This window comes from Drosophila simulans, chromosome 2L, assembly GCF_016746395.2.
Source record: "Drosophila simulans strain w501 chromosome 2L, Prin_Dsim_3.1, whole genome shotgun sequence".
Taxonomy (NCBI): domain Eukaryota; kingdom Metazoa; phylum Arthropoda; class Insecta; order Diptera; family Drosophilidae; genus Drosophila; species Drosophila simulans.
Genome location: NC_052520.2, coordinates 1,085,139 through 1,112,866, shown reverse-complemented (window position 1 = coordinate 1,112,866; position 27,728 = coordinate 1,085,139). Strand labels below are relative to the sequence as shown.

Sequence of the window (27,728 nt, the reverse complement as noted above, 5' to 3'; positions counted from 1 at the left end):
ACGGTATATCGCGGCGATGGCGCCGCGGTCACACTCTGTCCCGACAATTCCAACCCGACGCTTGTCTGCTCTCCGCCCGCGCATCAAACGTCGAAAAATCGTAACGTCGCGAGTGCTACGGAGGCCAGGAGGAAATTCGCCAGCAATAGCTACACTTGGACCAAAAAACAAGAGGAAACTGGGAAATGTACGAGCACAAACACAGCGAGTGCAGTGGAAACCGAAATCGCCATTGAATCGAAGAGCGCGTGCATATATACGGGTTCCGTTGGTTCCGTTCCGTTTCTTGTCGCTTTTCTTGCACACACTTTACCACTTTACCTTTGCGTCTCTCGTTTCGTGCGTGCGTGAGTGTGTGTGTGCGCGGAGTGTGGTGTGCGTGCGTGCGTGTGTGTTGTTTTTGTGTGTTCGTTTAACTAAAGCACAGGTAGAAGGAAAAGCAGCGGAGAAAAGAAAACCATGGGCGAAATATGCATATGAAATTAAGTAAATACACGGCGACAGCAGCAGAAAACATCCAGTAGCAACGAGAAACAACAACAACAATAACAACACACGTTAATAACTCAGTTTTGTGCGTCTTTCGTCTGCGCTTCACATAGTATTATTTTTCTCTTGGATTTTCGACACAAAAACACCATGAGTGAGCGAGCGAGAGCGAAGATCGTGATCACCGTGTCGTGAATGAATTTTTGTCAGTGTGTGCGAGGCGTGCTCTACGCACACACACGTACGTAAACAACACAACCACACACGGCCCATCATCGATCACCAATCACCTGTGTGTGTGTGAGTGCGGCATTTAATAAATAATTGTGTGCAAATAAATGTTCCAAAAAGAAATTGTTAAGCCCAACCAGCAAAAAACGTAAATCAACGTAAATAAAAAAAAAAAGACGGTTGAAAAGCAAGTGCGTGTGTGCAGAATTCTTCTGGTGTCTTGGGAGCTTCGTTTTACGGATACGAAACATATATAACTTCCCTCTTTGCCGAAAAAGGTGAGTTCAAAATCAAAATCAGGAAAATCCATTTCCCATTGGCCAAGGCCGTTCCGGGAAATCTGCGAGTGGTCTTGGCCCACGTTTCCTGTCTTCCGCACATTTTCACACGTCCTGCAATTGCAATTTTCCCGATTTCCCAACTCTGCACCTCCTGTATGTTCGGCGATTCCCACGCCTCTTTTTTTCGGGGCAGGTATTCGCAGGTAGCCGCCGAGGAAAAACCCTCGGGAAAGCCGATAAACTGGAGAAAACCTCTGTTGGTGGGCCGAGAAAACCAGAAAAAAAACAGAAGAATTGAAATGTTTTCCCTGGCTGCTGAAACAGAGAAAATCGGGCGAAATTAGCCACCCGCTGATTCCAGAAAATTGCTCGTATAATAGGAACATCTCACTGGGGGAGAAATAAATCATCGTTATTATCATCTGCAGTTGCAATTTGGCACAATTTCGATATGACTGTGCTCCCATTTGCCCGGCGATTATGTAATTTTCGCCGCTGTGCTCGAGAATCAGGTTGATTTTCCATATGAAAAAGGGGGGCTTTGCTGCAGACATTATATGCCGACGATCTGGCGACCGCCGACAGTTGCCAGCAATTTCCGGCGCTTTTTGGCAACTGGAAATCGAGCACAAAAGTTCATCCCAGGGCTTGGAGAGCCGCAAAAGGCGTAGCCATCCATATTCACCCCATCCCAAACGCATTTCCCAAAGTGGTTTATAGTTTTCCTACAGCTGTTGCGACTGCGATTTTAACGATTTTTACTGGTAATCCGGGGAGGAAGTGAAGTAAATGCGGGTTCGACTAATTGATACCTCTTAGAGAACTGGTTGTAGGGCACTTCTGTAAAGGAAATATTCCAATGCGAGATTTGGTTAGACTCAATCCTTAGAACAGCTCTGCTCTCTTCCTTGCTCAAGTGCATACTACCCTCGCGTACCCTGTAATCAGTGGGCACCATAAAAAGAGTTTGAATTTCAAATAAAATCCACTCTCCGGCACACACACACAAGTCCACTGGGGAGCAGCTGCTGTGTGTCTCTTTGTGCTGGTCTCAAATGACACTTGCCAGCGCTGCTGCTGCACATAATTCCGAGTTCTGGGGAATTTCCTAGTAGGAAGTGCAGGGGCCACAGCGAAAACACCAGCAAGAGTCGCACTTGATGACTGTCTTGCCACGGCTATTGCCGTCCCACTCGGGAAACGTAAATAGAGAGGCCCGATAAAGAGCGGTCTCGCACTTCCCCCAGTTGAGTTGCCTCTAACCCAACTGAAACTGAGTGGAATCGAGGTTTTCAGACGGAATAGAATTTGATAGCAATTAAGACATGTGTTAGAACTGTTTCTAATGTCACATGTGCGGCGTGTAGGAGTCTCATCCTGCGCTATCTTGGTTTTCGCACTTGCCCCGTTCCCATTTTCCGGCTCGCACTCCAGTTACTCGCCGCACCAATTGACCAATTAAACAATTGTCTTTGATTAAATGTGCAAATTTGTCTAATGTTCTGCACTGCGCGTATGTGCAAAGCGGATGTGCCCGCTTAAAGCTGCGCTCAAATTGCCCGCGTAATTTGTCACTGATCTCACTTTCTCAATTGGCGATCTCTGATTTCTGAGATTCCTGATCTCTGTCTGGCCAATTAGGCGTCATTATGCGGCAGGCAAGGAGGCACCGTTAGATGGAGCCATTGCAACAGTGGCCAGAATAATAACAGCGACTAGGAAATAATGGCTAATGGCCAATACCTTTGCCCATCTAATGCTTCTTGACCTACAAGCCTCCACAGGCCTCTCGCGTTTCCTGCCCGTTTTCATTTACTGTTAATTATTGTTTAGAAAAGCGCGGTGGCGGGGGCCAATAATAAGAAGAAGCAGCAGCAGCAGCAGCATTGGCCAATAAAAGCTTGCAAACAATTTCGAATTTCCAAATGGTTTGAAATGCAGCCCAGCTGGCAACAGAGGAAAAGAGGCAGCCAAATCAACCGAAAGCCAACACGGCCATAACAACAATCTTGCTCGCACATTCATAATAGGCGAAACAGAGGCGGCCAAAAAAGTAGGGCTGTTTTGAACAAAATCATCATATAGTAGGATCTTAATGAAATGTAGTTTTCATAGGATCAAATGATAATATACTGTATTTATTCGTAACTGAAAAATACTAAATATTTTTAGATAATAACTGTATTTGTAACTCCTCTATTATTCCGAACCCTACTGTACGCACACACACACACACAGAATCAACAAATAAAGTAATTATTTCCTTTCACATGGCGAGCTACCTCCAAAATCGGAAAGACATAAAGAAGAATATAAAAAGCGGAGAAGCCCCAAGACCCAAAAATAAAATCCAACAAAATCCGCTGTCGGCGTCGATTCCTTTGTTGTTGTTTTGCTGCAGCGGCCCCAACACGTGCAATTGGGAGCGAGCGAGCGAAAGAGCGAGAGGGGGAGAGTAGGAGCGAGAGGAAAGTAATAGACCAGTAGTACGAATCGCTGAGGAGTGAGCAGTGCAGTGGCAATTTTGCATCGATCTCCCACTCAATGGGCAAAAAGTGAGTGACATGTGTGAGTAAGGCTCGAAGTGAATGAATGGCACAATCTGTGATTGATTCATGCTCAACTAGATGACTAAATTCGCTTTCGGCCCATTCTTTCATATCCGTTAGCTGGCCACTCCTTTTGTCCAAGTTTGGTCAACCAAGTTGGCTCGTTCTTTGCCATTTAATTGATTCATCCACACCAGCAGATATCTGAAATCTGAATCGATCCCCAAAAATGACACCCAATTTCACTGCTCTGTGAATGAATACGGTTTTTTTTATCACGTGTATGTGGGTGCGAGTGCGCCATCGTCTTACGTTGTAATTTCGCGACTCTATGTCCGTCCTTGTCTACTGCTAATAAATCAAGACCCATGTTCATTTTGCACGGCTTTGGATACCCTACAGTGGGCTGCTTCGTCTTGTCAGACTCAACAATCATTGCAAATGGCTTTCTGCGGTTAGTTGTATTTTGTATTGTAGCATTCATCACAATCATGGCTATAAACCTCATTAAAAGTCTTGAAAGCTTCTTAAATTGATAACCACAGTTCCAAGGAAGTAATCACTCATACTTGGTCATATTCCTTGTATCATCATTTGCAAACACCACAGTCATTGCAAACACATCGGTCATATCAGTGTCGAGGGTAATCCGCATTCGATGCAACGCTTGTGCCTCTTGTGTTCGCTAGTTTTTGCCATTTATGCAGCTACCGTGGGGCGCTTACGTCATGGGCCGGCTTGGTACATATTTGGCCATGTTTTACTGTTGTCAATTGGCTGCTATTTGTGGGCTAAATTTCTCGCTGGCGTCAACACAAAATATTGAAAGTAGGCAGCTCGGATTGAGTTGAGTCATTATCTTTTCTTTTCTCGAGTTGTGAAATTTGCTCCCGAATACCTCGGATGCGCAAGTACATATGTATGTACATATGTGCCGACTGCTCTACACATTTTCTCAATTAATAATTTCGAGCAGTCAGTTGGAGGGATACATACATATCTACATATATAGCCCATATATCATTGCCAAGATCATCTATTGGCCTCTCTATAGCTGCGTCTCTATAGCGACACAATGTGTCTGAGCGAAATCCGTTTGGCATTTATTTACTTGTCTGCCTGTCTGTTTGGCCAGTTTCATTGGAAAATTCACTGTTCGCTAAACAATTTCCATAAATGCAATAAATTTATACAAATTGCCCTGTTAATGGATCGCATCGATCTGCTTTACAGAGGTATTCGGAGCATTGTTTTGATTTGCCTACGCCAATGCAGGCAATTCGAAATAAATCGAGCTACATTCATGAATGAAATAATGAATGGGAATAATGGTGTTATGAACTTAAGATCGAATGCGGTCTGCTTTTTCGCCTTTTTGCGGTTTTGGTCTTGTGGTCTGTGACGTCAGGTGATAATAGAGTGATAATCAGTGAATCTTTTTGAAGGGCTGTTACCTCATTAAATTTTAGTGGCAAAATTGCTTTATGGATTATGTGATTCTTGGTACGATTAACGGCTCGTAATGCTTTTCATCATCGAGCTGGAAAATTGCCAGAACTTAAGGTCTGGAATCTGTTGAATGGGAAATGATCAATGCTTACAAACCTTACGCATTCTATGAAATATTTATAAATATTTATAATTCCCCCTAAAAGAGAGCTGAGCTGGCATTATTAACCTGCGGAATCCACACTCAGCGGAATAGATCCCACTCATCATATCGTTATCCAGCGCAAACAGCTGACTAACCCGGCGATCGCCGAGGTGCCCCAGCTACATGGACGTGGATCCCGACCGAATGCCTGTGGGTGGTGCAGCTTTTCATAGCCACCTACACTAACTCACTGCGCCAATATTTACACAACATTGATGGACATATACAGTGTGTTTACCTACCTTGTAGGTGCTTCGGTTTCGGTGCCCCTTGTTATGCGTACAAACATACCCTTAGCCAGTCCTATGAACCATAGATCGGGCTATTTACTTGCGTATTATTCTGCCGCTATTTATAACTGGCGTACTAATTTGTAATTTGTTTAATGATTCACTTAGTGAACTTTATGAAGTGTGGGAACTGGAGTTGTGAGCCCCATATCTACGGGCACTGCAGACCACTTGGCTTGTTGGCCCAACTCGTTAGTCGCGATAAGGTTGTTTCCGAGAAGTCCATAAAGAATATTAGCTTTGATTTGTGTTTAGCATTGCCCCGATCAATCAGCGTTACCTGTTGTGGGGGCACATAACACAAACCATTTCCATCTATTTTGGCTCTTCATCCTCCGCGAGGTGTAAACAACTTCTGGCCGGGATCTTCGCCGCCTTAAATAAACAACTCATTTCAATGGGCTATACACAAATTAATTCGCAATTTGCCGATGAGCATCTCTGTCCGACTTCTGGAATTGTCTCGGCATTTTCGGGCAAAGAGATAAAAGCAGACAGTACAGCCTTTGGATTCCCAGACACTTTTCTTATCGATTACATCAAAGTGCTGGTTCTTCTCGGGGCTTTAAAAAACCAGTTCTCATTTCTCAGTTCTCAGTTCCCTCTTTGAAAAAGGTAAAGCCGAGTGAAAACCACAATAATAATTCCCATAATTATAACAATGAACCGCACAGATACAGAAATCCGACCAAAAAAGAGATATCCAAGTGTCGCCGTCCCCAAAACAACAACAAATAAAGCGACCAAGAGCCAGAAGAAGAGTAAGAAGAAGAGTAAGAGGTGGACGGAGAAGAATCACAGTGTGGTTGCTTTGAAATACAAACTTTTGTGGTTACAAGTTTTTTCTAGACCACAGCAAAGGCTGTTTCTTCTGTCTTTCGTTCAATGGCAAAGCCAAAGAAGTTGTGGCTGCCAAAACAAAAACAAAACAGAAAACGGAAAACGGAAAAAATAACCAAGAAGAACCAGAGATGGATGGTATATGGATGGATGGTTGGTTGGTTGGTTGGATGGATGGATGTACGGCGAAGGTGTGTTGTGTAGGAAATGATACGGATACCGGGCGAAATACAGTCGGAAGAAGTCTTCAGCACAACGAAAATAAAAGCTGGGAACAGTGGCGTAGGCGGTGGGGTAAAATCAGGGGTAAAGATAAACAAAATGCTCTGCTATTTTCACAGTACTATATCCAGGTTTTGTACTCCCGCTGGAGATGTAGGAACACCCCTAGATCCAAATGTACAGAAGCCACTGTTCGCGACAAAAGTTTCAAAGTTTTCCCAGTTTTGTCATGGTTGTTATTATACTCTTCTTTCCCCGCTTTTCTCGGTTGGCGGTGGTAAAACTTTAACAACTTCTTAAGAGCTGGGGAGGGGCCCCCAAAATCAAGTTCCAGGCGAGATAACCGAACAGAACTCGCCTCCAATCACATAAATACGACAATGACGCGGCACAAACGACATTTAAATGTGCCCAAAGTTAGTTGGAAAAGTGTTTTGGGCTGGGAAATGTGCCGTTAGTACAGTTTAAGTTCAATTAAAAGCGTCGTCGCCATTTTGCTGCCTCAACTTCAATTTCAATTATGCACCACGGGCGAAAGAGCCGAGGCAGTCAGTCAGTTTCGCTCCAGAAAGGCCCGTAAAAATGTGTCATGGCTGGCAGTTGAACTAAATTACCGCCAACCGCAGCTAACTCGTCTCTTAGTTTTGTTCTGCTCGCTAGTGCACTGAGAAAAATCTGGAGTGATTTGTAAAGTTATAGATACGAGGTTAATGCAATAGGTTGCATCCGAGGTTGCAATACAAGTTGTTCAATCATGAAAGCCTAGCAAATCTAATTTCTTTTCAAATAAATTTTATTGTTATTTTAAAATATTTGAAATATGTAATTTCTTTTTTTTCTGTGCACTCAATCACTCGACGTGTCGCACCACCTGATGATGAGTGGCTCGGCCGTAATTTGTTGGCTTCCTGCTGCCGCCTGCAACAAGCCGCTGCACATGCACCGCTTGGCTACACTCCGCTCCAGTGCCCCTTCCCCGGAACCCAGTTCCTCCCTTTTTTGTCCACGCCCCACCGTCTGGGTTCAATGCGCCACAGGCTCGGACCCACATCAACCATTATCCTGCCACGTCTCTCACACACGAGCCCAGCATTGATAAGGCAAATCCATCATTTTTGGCGAATTAAGGTGCCACCCGGTGGCAGACACCGCCCGAGGCACCACTCCGTCGCTTGACCAAAGTTGAACGCCTTGAACGCACGTGCCCCTGCCGATTTCCCACTATATACATATGTATATTACTTTATGTATATGGATTACGAGCGGGTTGCGAAAATGGAGTTTTGTTTTATTTGATTTTGCCCGGCTTATTTAGCTTCGCTTTCCGTCCGCCCAGCCATCGCTCTTTTGTAATCCGCACGTAAACCGTTTTACTTTTCCCAGACTTTTATGCGAATTTCATAGTCGCTTTGTTGTTGCTGCTTTTACTTAATGCTTCGCACACGTCAACCTAAAAAACTGAAAACGACGAAGAAAAGCGGAGTTACAGCAACGCCAAAAGCGCGGAAAAAGGTCACACACCTCGTTTTTGGCGCACAGTGGTGCTGAATTTGAATCTTGCTGCAAATGATAATTTAAATCAAGTTTCCAATGTTATTTTGGACCTAATTTAAAGCATTACTTAACATTTAAACCAATGCGGTCTACCAATCAAATTGATAAATCTCAAAGATGGTGCAGCAGGAATCACTGTCCCATCACCTTTGGCTTATTCTTAACTCGTTTCCCCCTCGAGCTGTTTTGATTTTGGCTCAGCCAGGGAAGAGGATGAACCCGTCCCAAGTCCAGAACCAGGACAACATGCGCAGGTGCGCCGCTCCCTGTTGGAATCGCATTGCGTTTAACCCTCTGCGTGCGGCCCGCTTCAATTTCAATTTTGTAAATTGAGTTTACATTTCGATTTATTGACACGAACCGACTTCGATTGCGACTTCTTTGTGCTGCTCCCTGATCCTTGGGCTCTCCGCTGGCCCATTCCCTGCACTTTGACTGACATTTATTACCATTTGTGTGCCGGCTTCGGTTTCCTGGCGCTTTTGCGATTTATGCAATCGATGGAAGGAACTTTCATTTCGCAGGGAAAATGGCGACCGAAAAGTTAGGGGAGGTTTTAAGAAACGCTGGATTGAATCGGTGGATATGACCATGCGACTGTTGTAAGCACACACATTACATATATAATCGAAATCTTCCAAATTGTATATTCAATAGTGTGTTGTTTTCCCTTTTTGTATACTCTTTCGTATACTTGAGCAGCTGCCTTCTTTTCTTGGTCATGTTAAAAAGATGCTCATTATATGACGGGCGCTACTTCCTGGTAAATCCCTGCATTATCTGTTATTTTTTGAGCCAAGCTTAGGCTGCAATTTGAGCAATTCCATTTAAAATCGGAATTTCCATCCAGAAATGTGAAATGTCATGCCATTTGAATGTGAAGTCAGGCAACGTGGCATGCAGTGAACGTGTTGCAAACAAAAACAGAAACCGAAATGCACATGCAAACACACAAAACCCTGCCTTTCGGATCTCTCTCATCTCTCGGCCACGCATCCTAGTGAAAATTTTCCACTTGAGTTTTCTTGCTTTTCCCCACTTCGTCTTGTTTCTTCTTGTTTTTCTGCCCATTCATGCATGCCAAAGACTTCTTCCGTTTTGCCCAAAAGGAAAATAAGAGCGACATGTGTTTGAGATGGAGTGTACTTTTCCTGGTGGTTGGGAAACGCATGGAGTGAGGCGAGGATTCCTCTTAAACATAATCTCAATTTCCATTTTTCACCTGCCTAAACGGACCCGCATCATCCACTTAGCCATCTCTCCCCTGATTTTCCCGGATTTTCCTGTTGCCTGCTTTTGCTGCCGCTTATCAGCAGCAATTTGTCTACTATCTGCTGGTCTGGTCTCGGCCAATTTTGCTGCCTTCTTTTCGGCATTTTCGTGTCTTTCACCGTGATAAATGTGCCGAGTTGGTAAATCCGCTCAAGCCTGATTAAGTGAATTATTATGCCAGGCTCTCTGCCTCGATCGCCGTTCCCCGGCGTTCTACGCATTCGTCATGCATGTGTAGATACAGATACACAAGAAGCAGCCACCACCGTCGACGCATCATCATCATCATCAACAGCACCATTGTGGGCATAGTCACTATTGTAGTTGGAAAAGTCGGAGCACAGCCATCAAATATTGTTTATGTTTCCAACAAATATAGTGCCCGCTCTTTCTAATCAGCCGAGCGAACGCTTGTTGCATTTGTACCTGCTTGACCTGTGTGGTGTATCTGCATCTGCCGCCCCTCTATGTGCAGTTGTATCCGCATCTGATGTATCTGTTGCTCTTGATCCATTTCCATTTCTATGCATTTTGTGCGTGCTGCTCATTACACGATGCTTGCCCCTTTTGCCTTTAGAGTGCAGTGAAGCTTCGATAACTAAATCTGTGGCATTTCTGTTCGGTATTAAGTTCCTTTACCTTTACAGATGCCTTAAAATAGTCGTGTTCTTCGGAGCTCACTGTACCTTTCGGCGTTTTCTGCACTTTCGAGCTGCTGCTTCATTGAGCTTTGGTTGGCTGCAGTCACGTTAGCATAACATTAAACATCTCGTGGATGCGAGGGGTTCAAATTAATATAACGTTCTGATTCCCTGGAAATGTGAGTACGCGCTGGCAATTGACTGCGATCATGTGGGATAGATTATGGACTTCAATTTAATTGCGAAATTATGCCGAGATGAACATTGCATAATTACGCAGCTGACCGCGGGCCAGTGTAATTCGCAGTTAAGTTAGTTAATTGAGGAAATTTAATCACACATGGGAAGTGCGTTCCGAACTAAAAATAAACCAGCGACTTAAATAGTTATGCAATGGATGTAAGAGACCCAGCAGACATCCGTAGTTCGTAAACTGGGAGGTTAATGGATATTCTATCGAAATTTTCACTCTAAACAAATGTCATGGGATATCAACAAACCATAGGCAGCGAAAAATATGGTTATAGTTGGAGTCAACCCAAGAGAATCTCATCATTAATGGGTGGAATTTATGGCCTCCGCGCCTACGGAGAGCAACTAAAGTAAACAATCAATGGCCCAAGTTATGGTGTAATTGGACAAGTAACTCCCACAATTTTATTGAGGCGCATAAATATTATTTTTTGGGCATCTGCCGGCACATTAAGGCAATTTTCATGCCCCAACCGAGTTGGTATTGTGGTGGCATGCAGGCACGTCAACTTCTCATTAAGATAAGCGCTTTTGGCTTCCTGGCTTCCTGGGCTTTCAGACTGCTCCTGTCGTGGGCCACCTTCTCCTGATGGATCTGCTTAAGGGGCGAAATCAAAGTGTCCCGCCAATTCTCGCATGCGATGCGATGAATTGCATTTGCATGGAGTCCTGCAGGGCACCTCCTTAGTCCTGGCACACGCCAGCTGTCCGGGAAGCGAAGCAACTGCCAACGAGCCCTGCTTCTGGCCCCCTGCCGCCTTTTTGGTAATAAATTCCCGACATGCAAGGCGAGTGCAATAAAATAGCAGCGGCTGCAATGGAACCCATTTGCCATTCGCGACTTACCCTAGATTCCTCAACTGCCACAACTGCCACTGCCGCATTTTATTTGGCAACTTTCCAGCCGCATTTTTATGTGCTAATTTACTAGAACGACTTGCTGAACAACCGTTGTAGCTGCTGTCGGCCAACTTTTGGGCTGGCCAACTCCTACAAACCGACGCCTTGGGCACAAACAATTAAAACGACGACGCCGACGACGCTGGCCGATAAACAAGCCAAGATAAGTCAACGCCGCCCCGACGACCACACAGGTCCGAGATGCAAGTGGCAAGGCCCTGTAGTCCCTGTTGCCGGTTGCCTCTTACCAAGTGTGCAGCATATGCCACACATTTCGTATTTTTTCACGTTTCTGTGTGCTACCAATAAATTTCCGAAATACCTTCTTGCCTTACCTGGCGAGAGCAATTTTTTCATTAGCGCGTTCAGCGTGGCGGAGCTGAGCTCTTGTCCAGCGGGGTAGCTCATTTCCAAGTAGTCATCAGGGAGAAAATTAAGTAAGGGGAGGATCCTGCTAAGGGCGAGCACTCGAAACAATTGCAGCAATTGGAGAATTTCAACAACTTTTTAGGGAACCTAGAGGGTCGCTCACTGGAGGCGATTGTGAGTTTATCTGACAGCCAAGGTGTAGTTATTTATGTGGGTCCTTAGGGACACAAGTGGGAGTGTGCCTGCTTAGGGTGTATAGTATTTAGGAAAAATTAAGGCAAAAGATATCGTGCACTGCAACGATATAAAATGATAAGACATGAAGTGCTTTCACGTTGTGTCCTTAAGATACATAATCGTTACTTTGCAGCTCGATCTCCTTTCTCCTTGCATAACCTCTTGCTTTTCGAAAGGAATCCCGCCTCGATTGACTTTCGTATCCACCAGATCGCTTGGCCAGCTCGTTTGCCTGGAACTTCCCAGGTTGCAGTGCCAAGTGTTCTGCAGAAGACGAGGAATGCCTATGTGCAACAATCGCCAAGCTGTTGTTATTGCTGGCCTTTTAGAATTGCATTTTTATTGTCTGCCACTTTGTTGTTACCAATGTTGGCGAGTGGCCTGGCCTGCCACTTCTTGATCTTCTTGTTCCTCCGGTGCGGTGCTGTTGGTGTTTTTGTATAAATAAACCATATGGTTAAAAGCGTAGCAGAATAATTCTACGAGCTGCCTGCCTTTTTCTTACTTGGCTGCCCATCGTCAACGCTTCTTGTCTCTCCTGCTCTGGGTTTTTTGTTTGTGGAACTCGGCCCGGTGGTTATACCTTGCTCTAACTGTGCTGGCCGGGATGATGGAGTTCTGCTTGAGTGCGTTTGTAAATGTTTTATCAAAATGTCTTGTGCCGTTCGCCCTCTCTTTCTGGCTCTGTGTTACATTTATACGAACCTCGCATCGCACGATCATTAACCGCAAAACATTATTGTGGCATGTTCGCTCGCTGGTTCTTCCTCTGCTGCTGCTCCTTCGTACACACAGAAAAATAAATCAGCGGTCCAAAATATCTTAAAGTATGCAAAGGTCACGATTCATCCAACTACACACTTAATGCTCAGGATTCTGGTTGGCAATCTATGTACATATGCGAATACAGAAACCGCACCAAAGTAGGTTCTGGTTTCTCTCCGTGCTTATGCCACCCTGTCCCACCTTGGCTCACCTTTCCATTCCTTTCCCCCCCTCGATTTTGTTGTTTGTTCAGCTTGGCTTGGCGATTCTCGGAACTGGGGCCGCAAAATATGTTGCACCACGCCAAACGTTGAAATTGCAGAGCCTAAATCGCCTTGGTCGCCTAAATCTCTTCGCCCCATTCCACCTAAATCTGGTGGTGACCCCTCCAGTGGCGCCAACTGGGAGGTGTCAGTGTCACAGAATATATAGACGGCTATATAGATGTTGTTGCCAAGTCGACGACTTGCCAGACAGCCAGCAGACACAAAAAAGGGCAGCATCAATGAAAGCGACGCCGGCAAAAGCGCGCACACAGCTATTGATAGCTGTTCGGATACAGATACATCCATAGATACACACATACAGGGCTATAGATGCATAGATATATCCGTGTGCTGTCGGCTCCCTCTGATTTCCCATTTTGTTGTTTTTCTCCAAGCGCTCTTTCAAATCGATCGATTTCATGCGCTGCGACAAGCCGTAAATCACACGCCACACCGACCGCCTGCAGATACAGATGCGATGTATCTGAGGGCCTTCTTCTATCCGACTTCAAAGTTTTTCGCTTCGTTTCAATTCGATTTCAGGGCGCTTTATTTACGCACTGCAAATCAAAGACGATGGCAACTAATTACTGAATTAAAAGCCCATTAAACGCGTCCATAAACTTGAAGTTTCTTTCAGAGCTGTGAAAATGCATCTTAATTGTTCGAAATCATGAAAATCATTTGGCAGAAAGTGTGTAGAATAGGATTAAAAGCCGATAGATGTGGGAAAAACCCAAGTAATCAAGCTCTTAGACGAGAAACCGAATTCTTTTAGTAATGGAATTATTTTACACTCGCTAGTGGTTTTATAAACAACTTTAAGTGGCTAATAACACGCTCCGTATCGATTAAATGGGCTGATCTCTTAGCGATTTAATGGCTCTCAGTCTGCAAACTTGCAATTGCAACCTGCAGATGCGCGACCTATCTCCCAGATGGACCCATTTAAGCCTGGCGCATTCCAGGAACTATATCCTTTAAAGAACGACGGCTGGGAAGAGTATCATTAAATGCGAGCAACCAACGGCAGGCCATTTAATCACGGGCCTCGAAGTCGCGTCTTCGCTGGGATATGTTTCAATAAATTCCAGCAAATCAAAACACACAAAACATATTCCGCTCCCGAGGGGGAATCGCGGGGCAGTCGAGTCAAGAATGGGGATCCCAGGAACCGAGAGCCGGGCACACGCGTAATGGATAATGAATGCGCGAATGCCTCGCGGCGGCATCCACATAAGTCAATGCAACCTCGACTCTGCTCCTGCTGGTCAGCGAGTCGATCCGATTCAGACTCTCATTCTTATTCCGAATCTGCTGGATGGATGGCAGCCTTGCCCTTAGCACAGAGGAGCTTTACGAACCAGAGCAAAAAGTACTACAACTTGAAAAGCAGGAGAGCAAAAACTCAGGGAAGGGAATCAAGTCTGAATCTCGCTTATATGGAGATCATATAGGACACATGGTTCATTTTCAAATGGAATGATACCAATAATATCAAAAAGACATGTTATGGTTTGGATATTATCTAAGATATACCTTTAGGATCCACTCTATGGCCAGGAATATACCACACTGCAATCCCTGCCTGTTGCCTGCTCCATTACAAATCTCTCGTTAATTTGTGCATACCTTTTTTTGGGGGGCAGGGCAAGGGAAGAATGAATAAGAGCCGGAGCAGCAACAGCCGCCGAGCATTGAAAAACATCTGCTGTTTCCACTGCCAGTTGATGAACTCGATTCCACTCGCACAGCTTGCCGTTTCACTCGCTCCCGCTTGAGCCGAGCATGGCTTCTCTCGTTCGCGCGTCTGTTGCGCAGGCGCACAAGTACACGGCACTACACCCATACACCCGAGGTCACAATATTAGGAACAAGTATGGAGAGTATAAGTATGGAGTATTACAATTTCTAGATAAAAAACTAAAGAACTAATATTCGGAGTTTCAATATAGTTTAAATTGAGATCTTTCCCAAGACTCTTCTAGCAATGACTGATTTTTTTGATTTGACTAAATCCATTTCGGGTTAGTTATTGTTTAACGCACAATTGTTCCTACCATGCTGTAGGTAGTGCCCACTTCGGTACACAAAACGGCTGGTACTTCCACAGTGGCCTCCGCCTCCTTGGAGGCCCTCCTGCTCCGCTCGATCGCCGCTCTTCTCCTCGTCTTCAATGCTTTTCCATTTATAATTCTCATGCCTCGCTGCAATGCATTTTCACCCCTCCGGAGCCACAGTTCTTCGGCTCGCCTGCTCTCGTTCTGTGTCTTTTTTAATTTGGTTCACAAAATACCTCGCGTTGTTGTTGAAATTCTTTGGCAATCAACCGCTCTCGCTCCCTCTCGCTCTGCGCCGTCCCTTTCGCACCCGGCTTTGTCTGGCAGTCGCTCGATTTTTGACAGGTGGTGGAGTTTTGTATTCAATTTCTTCGGGCCTCCGTCTTGGAGCGACTTTTGCTCTTGGGTTCGGTCTGGGTTCGGGTTTGAATTTGAGTTCGTCGAGTCTGGGTATGTCTGGGTTCGTTTTAGTTTTTGGTTCTTTTTCGGACTGTATTTTTGCCTATTCATAAAAATGGGAATAAGTTCAGACGGCAGCAGGAGCAAAGGAGCAGACAAAAGATTGCCAGACATATGGAGAGCTGGCTGTAAGGATGCTGGAATGGGGGTGGGGATGCTGATGATGATGATGATGCCTCAGTTCAATGCACCTTATGAAATTAGTTTTCGATTTGGCACTAATTGGATTCTTCTCTTTGGCTCTTCTCTTCCAGGATGCGGCTGTAGAAGAGGACTCTCAACCAGGAGGCACACGAGATCGAAGGAACCCACACAGGAGTCATGTCGCAGCAAGTGTTCTCGGCGCATCCAGCGCTGGCGGTGGACCAGCTGCAGCAGGCGGAGCAGGAGGAGCACAATACCAGTAGTAATCATCACCAGCAGCGATCGGCGACACAGAGCCGCCGGCATACCAAGGCCGCGCCCAAGAAGTTCACCCTGAGCAGAAGCTGCGCCGGCGGAGGATCGGGAACCATGAGCGGAGTCCACCAGCAAGTCGCGCCCAGTCCTTCAAACCCCGCCATCAGTCCGGAGTCCAGGAAAACCCTGCCCGTGCGAACGAACTACGCGGCGGTGGACGACGACGATGACATCGAGTGCGAGGACGTGGACGAGGTGAACTTTGGCCAGCAGGAGAAGGAGCGGGAGCGGGAGACACGGCAACCAACCAAAGACTGTGGCACCGATGAGACGGATCATGTGCAGCAGCGCCACAAAAACACATCGACGACCTCGGCGACGGCGGCGAGCAGGCACCACCACCAGGACGGCGGAGGAGGTGACCAGAGCGATCTGAGCAGCGTGATCAGTTCGCCGTCGGTCAGCACAGTGTCCTCGCCCCTCTCCACGCCCACCAGGTTGCCACAGGCGCTGCAGCAGCAGCTACACTGCTGCCAGAAGTCCACGGGCATGGAGTCCCGGGCGAGAACATCTCCGCAACAGATCCAGCATCCGCACAGACAGCACCACCAGCAGCAGCACCATCATCACCACCACCATCACCACCTCACGGCAGCGGGTTGTGCGGGCGGAGGAGGAGGCGGTGGCTCTGGAGGATCGGGATCCTGCAAGGCGAAGAAGCTCGATCCCCGACTGAATCCATCGCCCTATCGCCAGCTATTGCCCATCGCCCTGTGCCTGCTCTCCTTCGCGGCAGTCTTCGCCACATTAATAGTTTACATGGACACGACAGGTGAGTCCTCTTCTATATCCTCCATATCCTCTATCCTGTCCAGTGTTTACTTATTAAAATTTGATATCTCTGGCATATGTCATCTGTTTTTTGAGCTCGTTCGGTTCGGTTCCTTGCCCGCAACGCAAACACAATTTTTTCCACCGGATGTAGGCTGTGTTTGCCTTTGCTGCAGATCCGTTCCCTTTCTTTTTTTTCTTCTTTTGTGTTCCTGAAAGGTTGTCCTTTCCCGGTAATGGGCACACTTTCGAGATTAGTTTACGCGTCATCTAAACTGGCCAGCAGCGCATCTTTTGTCATAGATCGCTGCTCCTGCTCCTGCTCCTCCTTCCCCCGGAGTTTATATAAGTCTGCATTTTTTCGCTTGCCAATATCTTTTTGGCGTGGGCGTGTTTGCTGCGTTGGCTGGCGCAGTGGCGCTTCCTGTCAGCAATCGCTTGGCAACAGGCAACATCGCAGCTGTCGCTGCTGTTTGCGTTGCGCTGTGCTGTGTTTGTCATTGCCCCAAAACGTTGCCATCGATGAGGCAGCCAGACACGTGCTGGAAGCACCGATAGCTCCATCGTTTCAAAGGCAGCCGCCCCAACGCCAGAGGAATATCTAATAGTCTTGCATGGAAGCAATACGAAGCCATTGTGGCTGATTGACTAACTAGAAGAGTTTAAAAAGCTGTTTAGCAACAAGAGGCGATTTATGGTGGGCCCTCTCTTAGAATTGTAATGAAACTAACACTCAAGAGTGTGTATTCATAACGAAGATATATCTTCATCCCAATAAACTGATCAAATAAGAAACCCAATCTTATCAAGTTTCTTGGAAGTTGACTATGTCTGCCTGCATGGAAATGCACATTCCTCAGGTATTAATACACTTGGATAAGGCAATGGTCTTGCAAATATTTAGCTACGATAAGCAGCAGTTGATTGCGAGAACCAAGGGGGTAGCCTTCCCTTGAATGATCCGCATCGTGAACCTTGTGACCCATCTAGATCCGGAGATGACGCATCCCCAACTAGCTTAGTTAGCTTGGCCATCTATCTGCATTATTCCACGGATCGCGGACGGCAGTCGGATGGGGCAATTTCTTTTAATTCGCTGAAATATTTTGTTGTCGCCGAGACCGAATTACAGCCCGTCGAGCGGAGAATGCGATCTCGTCTCTAGACTAGACTAGTACTTGGAGTGCGGAATAAATTTGCTTAATTTGGATTGACTTTTTCGTTGCGACTGGCCTGGCGCTCAATGAAAGCGGAAAGCATTTTACAAGCGAAATTGTTTTGCATATGATGTGGGCCCGCCGTCGGCGGATCGCCGGCGCTGGCGCCGCCGGAGTATTATTGAGTGATTCATGTGGCCCGCGAGTGACTAAGGGCTACTAAGTGTAAACACCCAGGCCAGACCCAAAAAATCAATGTCAGTCCATTGTTGTTGCAGCTGGGGAAGACGACAGCCATCCACACTTCTTTGGAGACATTTTAAAATTCCACTCGGGTGTTGGCAATTTTCGCTTTGACGTTGACGTTCTGCCTCCTCGATTCGCTTCCTTTGGGCCAAAGACTTCTTCCGCAGCGCCAACTTCTTCCCATCTTCCGTTTATTCGCTTTAAGTGTGCAAATGTTATGCAAATACTGTGTGAAGTTAACTTTATAAAGCGGTTATTTCCAGCTGATCGCTCATATTTGCATTTGTGCTAATGGAAATGGAATAACCAAAGTTCTTAGGATTAGTCATTAGTTTTGCTTGCCAGTTGTAAACGCTGATTCAATTTGGAGATTTAACTAAATACACTCTTGCATTGATTCTTCGAGTTGGTGAATGGTTAAATGGTTTCTTAAATATAAAAATTGATATGGAGTCCATGGCTTGACTGCTTTACTTCTTCCCTTTTGGTTTATTGCCATTAAAAACTGTATAAAATCGAAACGATGATTGCAGCTGATTTTTTGCTATAAATTCGTAATTTCATGCACTCGGTTAAGTGCCCAAGGGGTTATAATTCAACAACTTATTGACTGTAATATCCGACTCTTTTGTTTTTCGTCGCCACGTCGACTAGACTGAATGGGCTGGGTCTCTTTTGATTTGGATGGGATGCCACTGGGTTCGGCGGGGACGAAGGTCCGATATCTCCGAGTTTCCACTTGGGCGTGTCACTTGTCGACTGACGTTGCTGCTGGACAGCCCCATTTTTATGGCTCATTGATGGCTCTATTAGGTTTATACGAGCGAATGGATTCATAAACAGAAATAAACATAAATTAGGCATTCCTTTCTCGGTCCATTCTGCTCCCCGAACTTCTTATTCCCCTTTACAAAAGCGGACGGGATATAAATTTAACACGTTCCGTGCGGAGCGACAAAGGTTGAGGTTGAAAAGTGGAAGCTTTGTGCCGCTCCAATCGAAATTTCCCCGAATCATGCACTTGACAGACACAGACCAAAGCGAACCGAAATGCGCTTATTAGAGTGACAAATTTTGGATTGGAATGCGAGCGGGGAGAGTCACCCCGGCATTCCCGAGCTGGTAAACCTCTGGCCATGACTTTCCAGAACCTAAACTCCAAATACCAAATGCCAACTCTCACAGTCATTTTTTCTGCTTGCCTACGCTCTTCTTGTTACAAATTCAACCTCGGCCGCATTTTGTTTCCATTTCGATTCCACTTCTTCGGTTCTTCCGTACTTCCCATGACCACAATATAATGGTGGCGATGATGATGGTCCCCCACAATCCAATCCCTAGACGCGTTGTGGCAGTCACGTTCCAGTCTTGATTGTTGCAATGACCGAAGCACTTCTCGGTTTATTCTCTGGGAAGAGATTCGGAATCGAAAATTGCATTTGAAGTTTGGCGGCATTTTGTAATCGGAGTATGTTGATCCTTTCCAGGGATACTATGGTTTTGAGAAGGTAATGAAACTATCAGGAGAAAGGAATGTATATACAACTATTATAGGTAGTGATGGAACAACTATAATTAGCAGGGCATTAGAATGCTTATCCACTCGGAAAGTTGGTCAATAGAAACAAACCATTAGTTATATAGTAAATTAATAAAATCGGCTTGCAATCATCTTCGATATTATTTGAAAGCTCTGTTAATTAAGGGTTTATATGATGGCCAACTATAAATTATTACCATATTTATAGAGCGATCTATCTTTTACGATACTTTGCTACTTGCCAAATCGGATTTAATAGCTGTTTCGCTTTCAGAACTGGTTTCACTAAAGTATAAGCAACTTGCCACCATTTGTAGTCACTGCCGCATACATGGCTAAGTCCAATATTGAATGTGTTCCCCTAATATCTGCCACCCAATTTCGTTAGCTTCATCCTCGGATTGCATTGACTTGTGCCATAATCCGAACATAGCCTACTTATCGACGCCGTGTGATTACTCAGTCATCGATTAGCTGGCTTTCACTGTTCCGCCCGCCGCTCACTTTCGACTGATTGGCAACTGTTGACTACCGAAGCCATCTTCACACGCCATGCCGCGCCCCTGCGACGTTGCCGCACTTCACTTGTTGTTGACATGGCTCGTGACTCCCAAAAGGGGGAGTGCGCAGGTGGCCAGGTGCAGTGTCATTAGCCTCACCTTTGACAGCAGTCGGTAGCCGAAAAAGAGAAGACGACCCTACCTCAAGTACCTCAAAGCGTATTAGCCCATTTGTGGCAAGTATGTTAATGGCTCGATAACGCGGAAGTAGAATTGTGAATTGGGTAACAACACATTATACCAATAACAATAGTTTTTTTTTACCGTGCATTCCAAGCGCTGGCGAACACGCCCCCAAAGGTCAGGGCATTAATCATGTTAGGACGGCATTATCTTCACACTTGCGGTGATTACACGATGTCGTCGTCACTGTCGTCTGGCCTTCACTGGTGACAATTTGCAAATTGCAACTTTAATTGAAATTTACAACTTGAACTCCATTGCACACATACTACACACACACACACCAACCACTAATGACTTAATTTCCGTTAGGCACGCAGCGGGTTCGTAGGGAATTCAAAGTAGAGGGAGGGGTCACGACAAATCCTCTATTAGTCTGGCAGTTCCTAACCAGTCTTAAGTACTTAGGAGAATATTAAGACTGATCCTACATCTGAAATAAAATCATAGAGCTTTAAACGATTTGATGGCTAAATTGGATGATTCACTCCATTAATATTACATCGTATTTAAAATGATACTTTATTCAGCTGCCATTTATAAAAAAGTCTCACATTATCAACTGATATCCTTTGACTGTTAACTAGATTTGTGCTCTGGTTTCTTCGTGTGTACTAGTAACCTCCCCTGCTAGCCACCGGATGTCATTCTGGGCACTCCTCCCACCGACTTAGTTTGCCTCGTGATTCATAATTTTCGTGTGCAGTTGCCAACATTGTTGCATGGTCCCCAGCCCGGGGGGCGGGAAAAGCCACCCCCGCAGAGGCGTCGCTGTCGTCGTCTGGACTGCGCGGTGGTGCAAGTGGTTCGCTCGGTTCGTGAGCCTCCGGCGGAGATGATCAGCTCCGTGAAAAGCGCAGCGAGTGCTCAATTTGAAAAGCAAAGCTCAAACGGCATTATCACAGCATGCGCCACGGCGACCCACGATGACTGGAGGAACCACTTCTTATGAGGTACTTACTCCGCCCCCTGCCTTCTTTCCGCAGAGCCACCACCCGCATGTGGGTCTCGGGTTTTGCAACCCTCCTTGCGGCATTGCAATTGCGCCGTTTCTTAGGCGTCGTGTGGGTTCTCCTTGGGAAAGTGCCCACTGCGATAAGGTTAATAAGGAAAACAACAACAGCGGGGGCTGAACAACTGGCCTCGTGTCTGCTTTATCGGGATTTCGCTGGGAGATATTTCAATCGGGGTTGATTAATGGCTAAAGGGAACGTTTAACGCATTGAAACGGGGTCATTTACCATGCCAAAGGTTTCTTGACACGTCTCAATGGGTCATATATCATCATACGCAGAGTGCCACGCTGCATTGGTAATGTTTAATAAAATATTTCACTTAATTTTAGTTGGATGTCTGCGCCTAGTAGTTGGTGCTCTTTTCGATTCAACCTTTTAAATCGCACTTTTCCCTTGGTTTTCCACCCACTTAATGCATTTCACACCTGATCACGTGACGTACAAGTTTGCCCTGCATTGGCCTTTTCCATTTCGCCACAGCTAAATGCGCTTTGCAGGCGGTGATTAAGATCCGACCCACATAGATTAGGCCCACTTGGGCCTATTTGCTAAATAAATCAGCGCTTGCGTTGCCTGTTCTGTTACCACATGCAAGACTCGTACATGGATGGGAACATTCCACGTTATCAACATGGAAACAGGCCATTTTGAATGGCGGCGAACGAGCTTGTAATTACAAGCCAGACAAGAAGCACAAATCAATAGACGAACCGAGCCGAACTACTAGGCAATGGCAATAGGACATGCGGATCCAGGGCGGGCACGCCATTCCAGATCCCGGATTCAGGCCGTGGATGTATTACACAACAAGGGTAACGTTGCCCGACGACAGCCACGTCGCAGTGCCCTCAAAAACAAACTACAACGATAAAGTTTTCGGTCCTTCTACGGACATACATACACTTTGAACAAATATGGATGGGTTTTATTAGGCATTCATCTCCACTATAAAGTTGAATAGTAAAAACCAAATACCTCATGTTTTAAATGTGGCGAGTAAACTCTTGTTGTTGAAACTATCAGTGAGTTATTGCCTATAAAATATTAAGTTCTTCCGATAAGTGTATATTGTTTGTAATAAACTTTTACCCGCAATTGAAAATGCACAAAAGTTGTGGGTTTCACCTGGGCCTTTCTCCCCGCCTTCCTGCCTTATTTGCCTTCCCCCTTGCCGCCTTTGTTGAATTATTGAATAGGGCGTGCACTACTGCCATCCAGCCAGTCCGTCTTGCACTACCCCTGAATGCGAACGAGTGCCCCTGTGAACCCCTGAATAATCTGAATAAGCCGCCGCCGGCTCAGGACGACCAGGGAACTTAAAGTTTGCCGCCGCTTAACCGCAATTAAACGTTGCTCCTCTCGGCCCGGCTCCTGGACTCCACTCCGCCTGGGCAATGTTGTCCCGTCCGCCGCCATTGAATATAATTTTCGGGACCGGCCTGCCCCGTCATTTGTCTTGCCACTGCCACCCTTGTGCAAATTAGAAATGTCAGCTTTTGACACCGAAATTGCTGCGCCCGAGGGCAGATTTCATTCCATTCCTTCGGTCGCTTGAATTTTCGGCCTTCATGTGTACATCGGATTTACATGTGTTCGCATTTAACGGTTCCAGCGGCTTTTATTGCACATCTGTCGGTGGGATGGGATGGGATGGGATCATAATGGGATGTGTGTTGTATGCTGGTAGACAAACGATCGGCCAATTCATTTGACTTCTAATCGTTTGGGGTAATGCGAGACCTTGCATCAATCCGCTATCAGATTTCCACGCCTAATGGCCGCATAAATTTCCCCCGCTGAACGGAGCACTTTCCCTACGAAGATCGGCTTTTGGTGTTAATTAGTGCAAGTTTTCACTTGGCCTTCGGGCCCTCGTCTGGGAAATTACAGAGAAATGTCCCCTCCTCGGTTTGGCTAAATTATAGTGGCTTGTCTAAATGGCCGGCAACTGTTTTTGTTTGGTCTCTGGCTCACTTTTGCTGGCCGTCTATCTGCTGCTGGTATATGCATTATAATAAACTTTATGGCCATTTTGCGACCGAAACATAAAAGTTTTCGCCTCAAAATTTGCATGGCACATTTGCGCTGAATGGGCACCAAACGACCAAAAAAATTATATATAAAAGTATATATATTTGTATAACGACTTGGCTATAACGATGCGAATTCGTCTGGCGAACCGGAGCGAGAAATAATGACGTACAAGTAGCCCAAATGGAAGATCGATTGACAAGATGTTTGCCACGCTTTCCGCCCACGGCGCATTTCTCTTTGTCAGATTTATTTAAATCAACTTGCTCATAATTTAAATTTGTAAGGGTTCTGGGAAATTTATTCGGAGCAAGAGTGGCATGATTTTCATATTGACTTGGCATTTGCACACACTTCCGTTCTGCCTAAATGATGTGTTCCCGCATTTAATCTTACTACATTGTGAGTGGAGTGACTAAAGGGAAATCATCTGTTTGTAATTAGTTGGTTACTTCACATTCTATCAATATCAATGCCCAAATATAAGGCCTTGGCCTTTTACGTTCATGTGGGAGGACTGAAAGCGCTCTTAAGCTGCCACAAACTGCTGCAAGCACATTTGATATATTTTAATTCCTTTGGCTTTTACGATTTGTTTCGCCGGAGGCCAGTTAAAACGAAACAAAAAGTGGAAATTGGCACAAGGAAAGTGTGAAAAGCAAATAAAACCCAAGTGTGTCTGAATGTACCTGTACATACATACATATATGTATATGACTGTGCGGAGTGTGGCAACTGAAGCCGAAGTACGGCAAATCGCTGGCTTTTTGTTGCTAAGGTTTATGGACAGGTTGGGCCGGCTCTTACACGAGTCAAATGGTCGGCGGTGCCCGGGGGAAAATCGGATGCGGGTGGGGTGGGGATGTGGATGATGGGGTCATGTGCTAAATATCAGAGGCCGTGCGCTCATTATACTTTATGAGCCGGCACACCGGCCAAAAGTCGATGCCGAGTCGAGCCGTTTTCAAGGCGAGGTCATCGGCGCTGCCAAGTGGCTGTTTCCTTCTCCCGACCTTCAGTGGGGTCTCCTGCTCCTCCAGTTTACCACCTTTGCGAACACAATTAATGCCCAACTAACATGGCATTTTACCAAAAATTCAATCCATTTAAAGTACTAAGTTCCATGTCGTAATCTAAGGTTCTGCTGACCAAGGCGTCCTTTAATTAGGTTTCTTAGCCGTGTAGTGTATATGCAAGAATGGTGGCTACCTGAGATGCCCTTCTTTTGCAGCGCACCCATTCGCCAATGCAAATGTGGTCAATGCGCTCCAATTGGCAGCGAAGCGTGGCAGAGTTTGAGCCACACACGCCATGCGTCCAGTGGTGCAACAACTTTTAATTAAATCCAATTACCGCCACTGCTCTAAACCAACTCGCAACTGATCTTTGGATTCGATTTTCCTCCCGCAGAGATTCGCCATCAGCAGTTTCGGCTGAACATGTCGCGCGACTACGAGCTGAATGGGGTTGCGCAAGACGATCCCGCACTCATCGATTTCCTGCGCCAGATCCACATGGGCAAGTACCTGGGCAAGGCGTCGCCCAAGGTCGCGGCAGCGGCCTCAGTGGGCGTGGGTCCGCCGCCCAACTCGCCGCGCCTCGCCGCCGCAGGCTCGACATTCGGCAGTAGCAACAGCAGCGGCAGTGGAGCCGATCAGCTGGCCCACTACGTGGCCGACCTGGTGGGCGGCAAGATGAACGGCGCGGTGATCCAGTCGCTGAGCGGTCCGCTCGCCCATCTGATCACGGCGCCCTGGCTGAGCGAGCAGCTCAACTGGATGGGCGTGCTGGTGGAGCCGGAGCCGCGCTGGTACTTCACGTTGCGCAAGCAGAATGCCCAGCGGGCGCGCATGCAGGTGGTGCACGCCTGTGTTTCGCCCAATACCTATCCCAAAGAGGTGAGTAGTAGTGGCTTGAGATGCGGATCTGTCGCAGATTGGTGATTAATGCCCCCCTATTTTCCCATAGATTACCATACACAACGAGGATGTGCGCATCAATAGTCTGCACGACGAGGAGACCTCGTGGTTCAACTCGCGTGTCAAATGCTTTCCGCTCTACACAATCATGCTGGCATGTGAGCGCACCGAATACGATCTGCTCAGCCTGGGCGTACAGGGGCATGAGCTGGAGGTGAGTGACCCAGTAGCTTAACTCGCCTGACACTTTTGCTAAACGATTCACTTTTCGCTTGCAGATCTTGCAGACGCTGCCCTTCGACAAAGTCAAAATCGATGTGATATCGATACATTTGCTCGAGGATCACGAGGACGTGGCCGATTACGTGCTGGACATCACCAGGTTCCTGGCGGGCAAGTCCTACAAGCTGCAGCGCAAGATCGGTCGGAACTACTTCTACCAGCGGCTGAATGCCAGCGCCAGTCGCACGCGCAAGAAAGATATCCTGCTGCTGAAGACGCCCTAGGCTCGACCACCGCAACGAACGACCGAAGGATCAAACTGGGCGTCAGCTGCCCAGACGACATCGAAGTGAAGACAAGCGTTGAACAGCGAACAATGAAAGTAGTTACTGAAAGAAATCAAGAAAACACTTGGCAGCGAAGCGAGAGAACAGCTTAACTCTCAAACTGAACTCTATGTTATAATGATAATTATTACTATACATACGCTACACTAACGATATCGTTTAATATACTGTATACCGATTATGATATATTGTACGAGTAGAATCTTAGTTTTTGTAAAACTCAAATACCCTTCCCCTCTCAAAAACATATTATATCACCTTTATGTTATTATTTCCATTTATTTTTTGTCGAAATTGTTTTTTGTGCGCGTGTACGAGCCGAGTACACAGAACAATTGTGTTGAACGAGAACACAGCATTACTATATACATATATGCATATAACGTATTATGATTTGCTATAAGCTATGCTAATGAATGTTAATCTAAGAGTGCGCACGCCCAACCGCCCGCCCCTTTTCGATGTATAAATTAAATTGCAACTGGCGCGGCGAGTTCGGATTATGAACGAGAAATAATTGTAACTGCTCTGCTACTAGGCTTAGGTCGGCTATCTCCTACAAACTATCCAAGCATCTATCTATGCGAGTTTATGTTATATCGAATGCTTTATCTAGTAATCAATAAGTAAAGAAAGCTAACGTAAATTATTGTTTAAACGGGCGCCAGACGACGAAGGAACGGAAGTAGCGCAAAACTAAATACAAAAACATTTAAATTATATTAAATTATTGAACCAAACCAAGCACATCCATACACATAAACACAACCATTGTACACACATACACACACTAGCGCAAGCGAATAAATATATAGTAAACTCATTTGCAAAATCTGCTTTCAACTCATCTCATACTCATAGTTACAACATAAGCGAACCATTAAATTAATGAGCAAAAATGAAAATCGAAGGAATAGACCATTAGACGAGGCAGCGAGAAAATTGCAAAGAAATTACGAAATAGAGCAAAAATCTAAGAAAACAGCCCCAACCCAAAACACTCACACTACACTCATGCACATTTTTGTACTAAATGTACTAGTGGATAAACAAAGTAAATAAATGTAAATGTAAAGCAGCGAAATCAAATGTAAACCACTCTTATTTCTATTACATTTTAGTATACACAATGTATTATTTTTTTTTATGTGCACACTAGGACACAGCTGAGATCGGTGACAGTTGTTGCAAGTGCCGCGAACTCGTTGCACCTCGCCCGCCCAGAAAACAGAAACACAGACTATAGAGCCAGACACAGATATTGAATTGAGAGCCGAGTAGAGAATCAGTGCCTTCGACTTAGACTTGAAAGAAACCAAAATCTAAGCATTACTCATATTGAAATCGTTGTACATAGAGAGAGGAGAGCATTGAGCAGCAACCGTCACTAGCCGAACATTTGTTGTTACCAATTGCCGTCTGTTAAACTTGCCTTACCGATGATGAGAGGGGCCGGTGATGCCCATGCCCATGCCCACAGTCTTCACTCAGTCACTCAGTTACTCAGTTACCACACTCGAATCCGTCACAAGCAGAACTACAGAATCGCGACTAAATCACAAACATCACCTTAGTCTAAGTACAGTGCTAATGTCTGTTTTTTTAAGCCTAATTCTAATTACTTAGTTGTATCTTGTGTAAATTAGCGTTTAACCAAATTTTAAGTAGGCTATTACGATACCGATTACCATCTGATTCGGCCTTGTCCATAGCACCCATCCCACATAGCATCCACATCCACCACGAAAGCCCTCACCATACACCCCACACTCTAGCAAAAGGCTAACTCATGCTAAGCTCGACATCGAACTAGAAATTGTATTTACAACGAGCATAAACTAAGGAAACAAAATTTATAGTTAATATTAAAATAAAGAATCAAAAACTTATGAAGCTTCATTGACTTTTGTTTGTCCAGTCACTGCCTTTAGTTCACACGATGCAAA

The 27,728-nt window shown here is 45.7% G+C and overlaps 1 protein-coding gene across 2 annotated transcripts; it reads left to right on the top strand.

Moving 5' to 3' along the window:
- The first annotated feature begins 49 nt into the window (after positions 1 to 49).
- On the top strand, positions 50 to 27,675 carry LOC6730523 (protein Star). 2 transcript variants are annotated; one of them, XM_016179224.3, is made up of 5 exons: positions 50 to 187; positions 15,586 to 16,562; positions 24,705 to 25,192; positions 25,263 to 25,427; positions 25,492 to 27,675. In XM_016179224.3, the coding sequence occupies exons 2-5, from the start codon at positions 15,653 to 15,655 to the stop codon at positions 25,717 to 25,719; spliced, it is 1,791 nt and encodes a 596-aa protein (XP_016022977.1). In that variant the 5' UTR covers positions 50 to 187; positions 15,586 to 15,652; the 3' UTR covers positions 25,720 to 27,675. The 2 variants fall into 2 exon arrangements, with proteins under 2 accessions (XP_016022977.1, XP_016022978.1); XM_016179225.3 differs by having other exon boundaries at positions 71 to 998.
- Positions 27,676 to 27,728: the final 53 nt, after the last annotated feature.

Bases quoted from the DNA above. Each gene is read 5' to 3' on its own strand.
- LOC6730523 (XM_016179224.3), top strand. From the start codon at position 15,653: ATGTCGCAGCAAGTGTTCTCGGCGCATCCAGCGCTGGCGGTGGACCAG. The intron at 16,563-24,704 runs GTGAGTCCTCTT...TTCCTCCCGCAG, and splicing joins AGTTTACATGGACACGACAG to AGATTCGCCATCAGCAGTTT. The intron at 25,193-25,262 runs GTGAGTAGTAGT...ATTTTCCCATAG, and splicing joins CCAATACCTATCCCAAAGAG to ATTACCATACACAACGAGGA.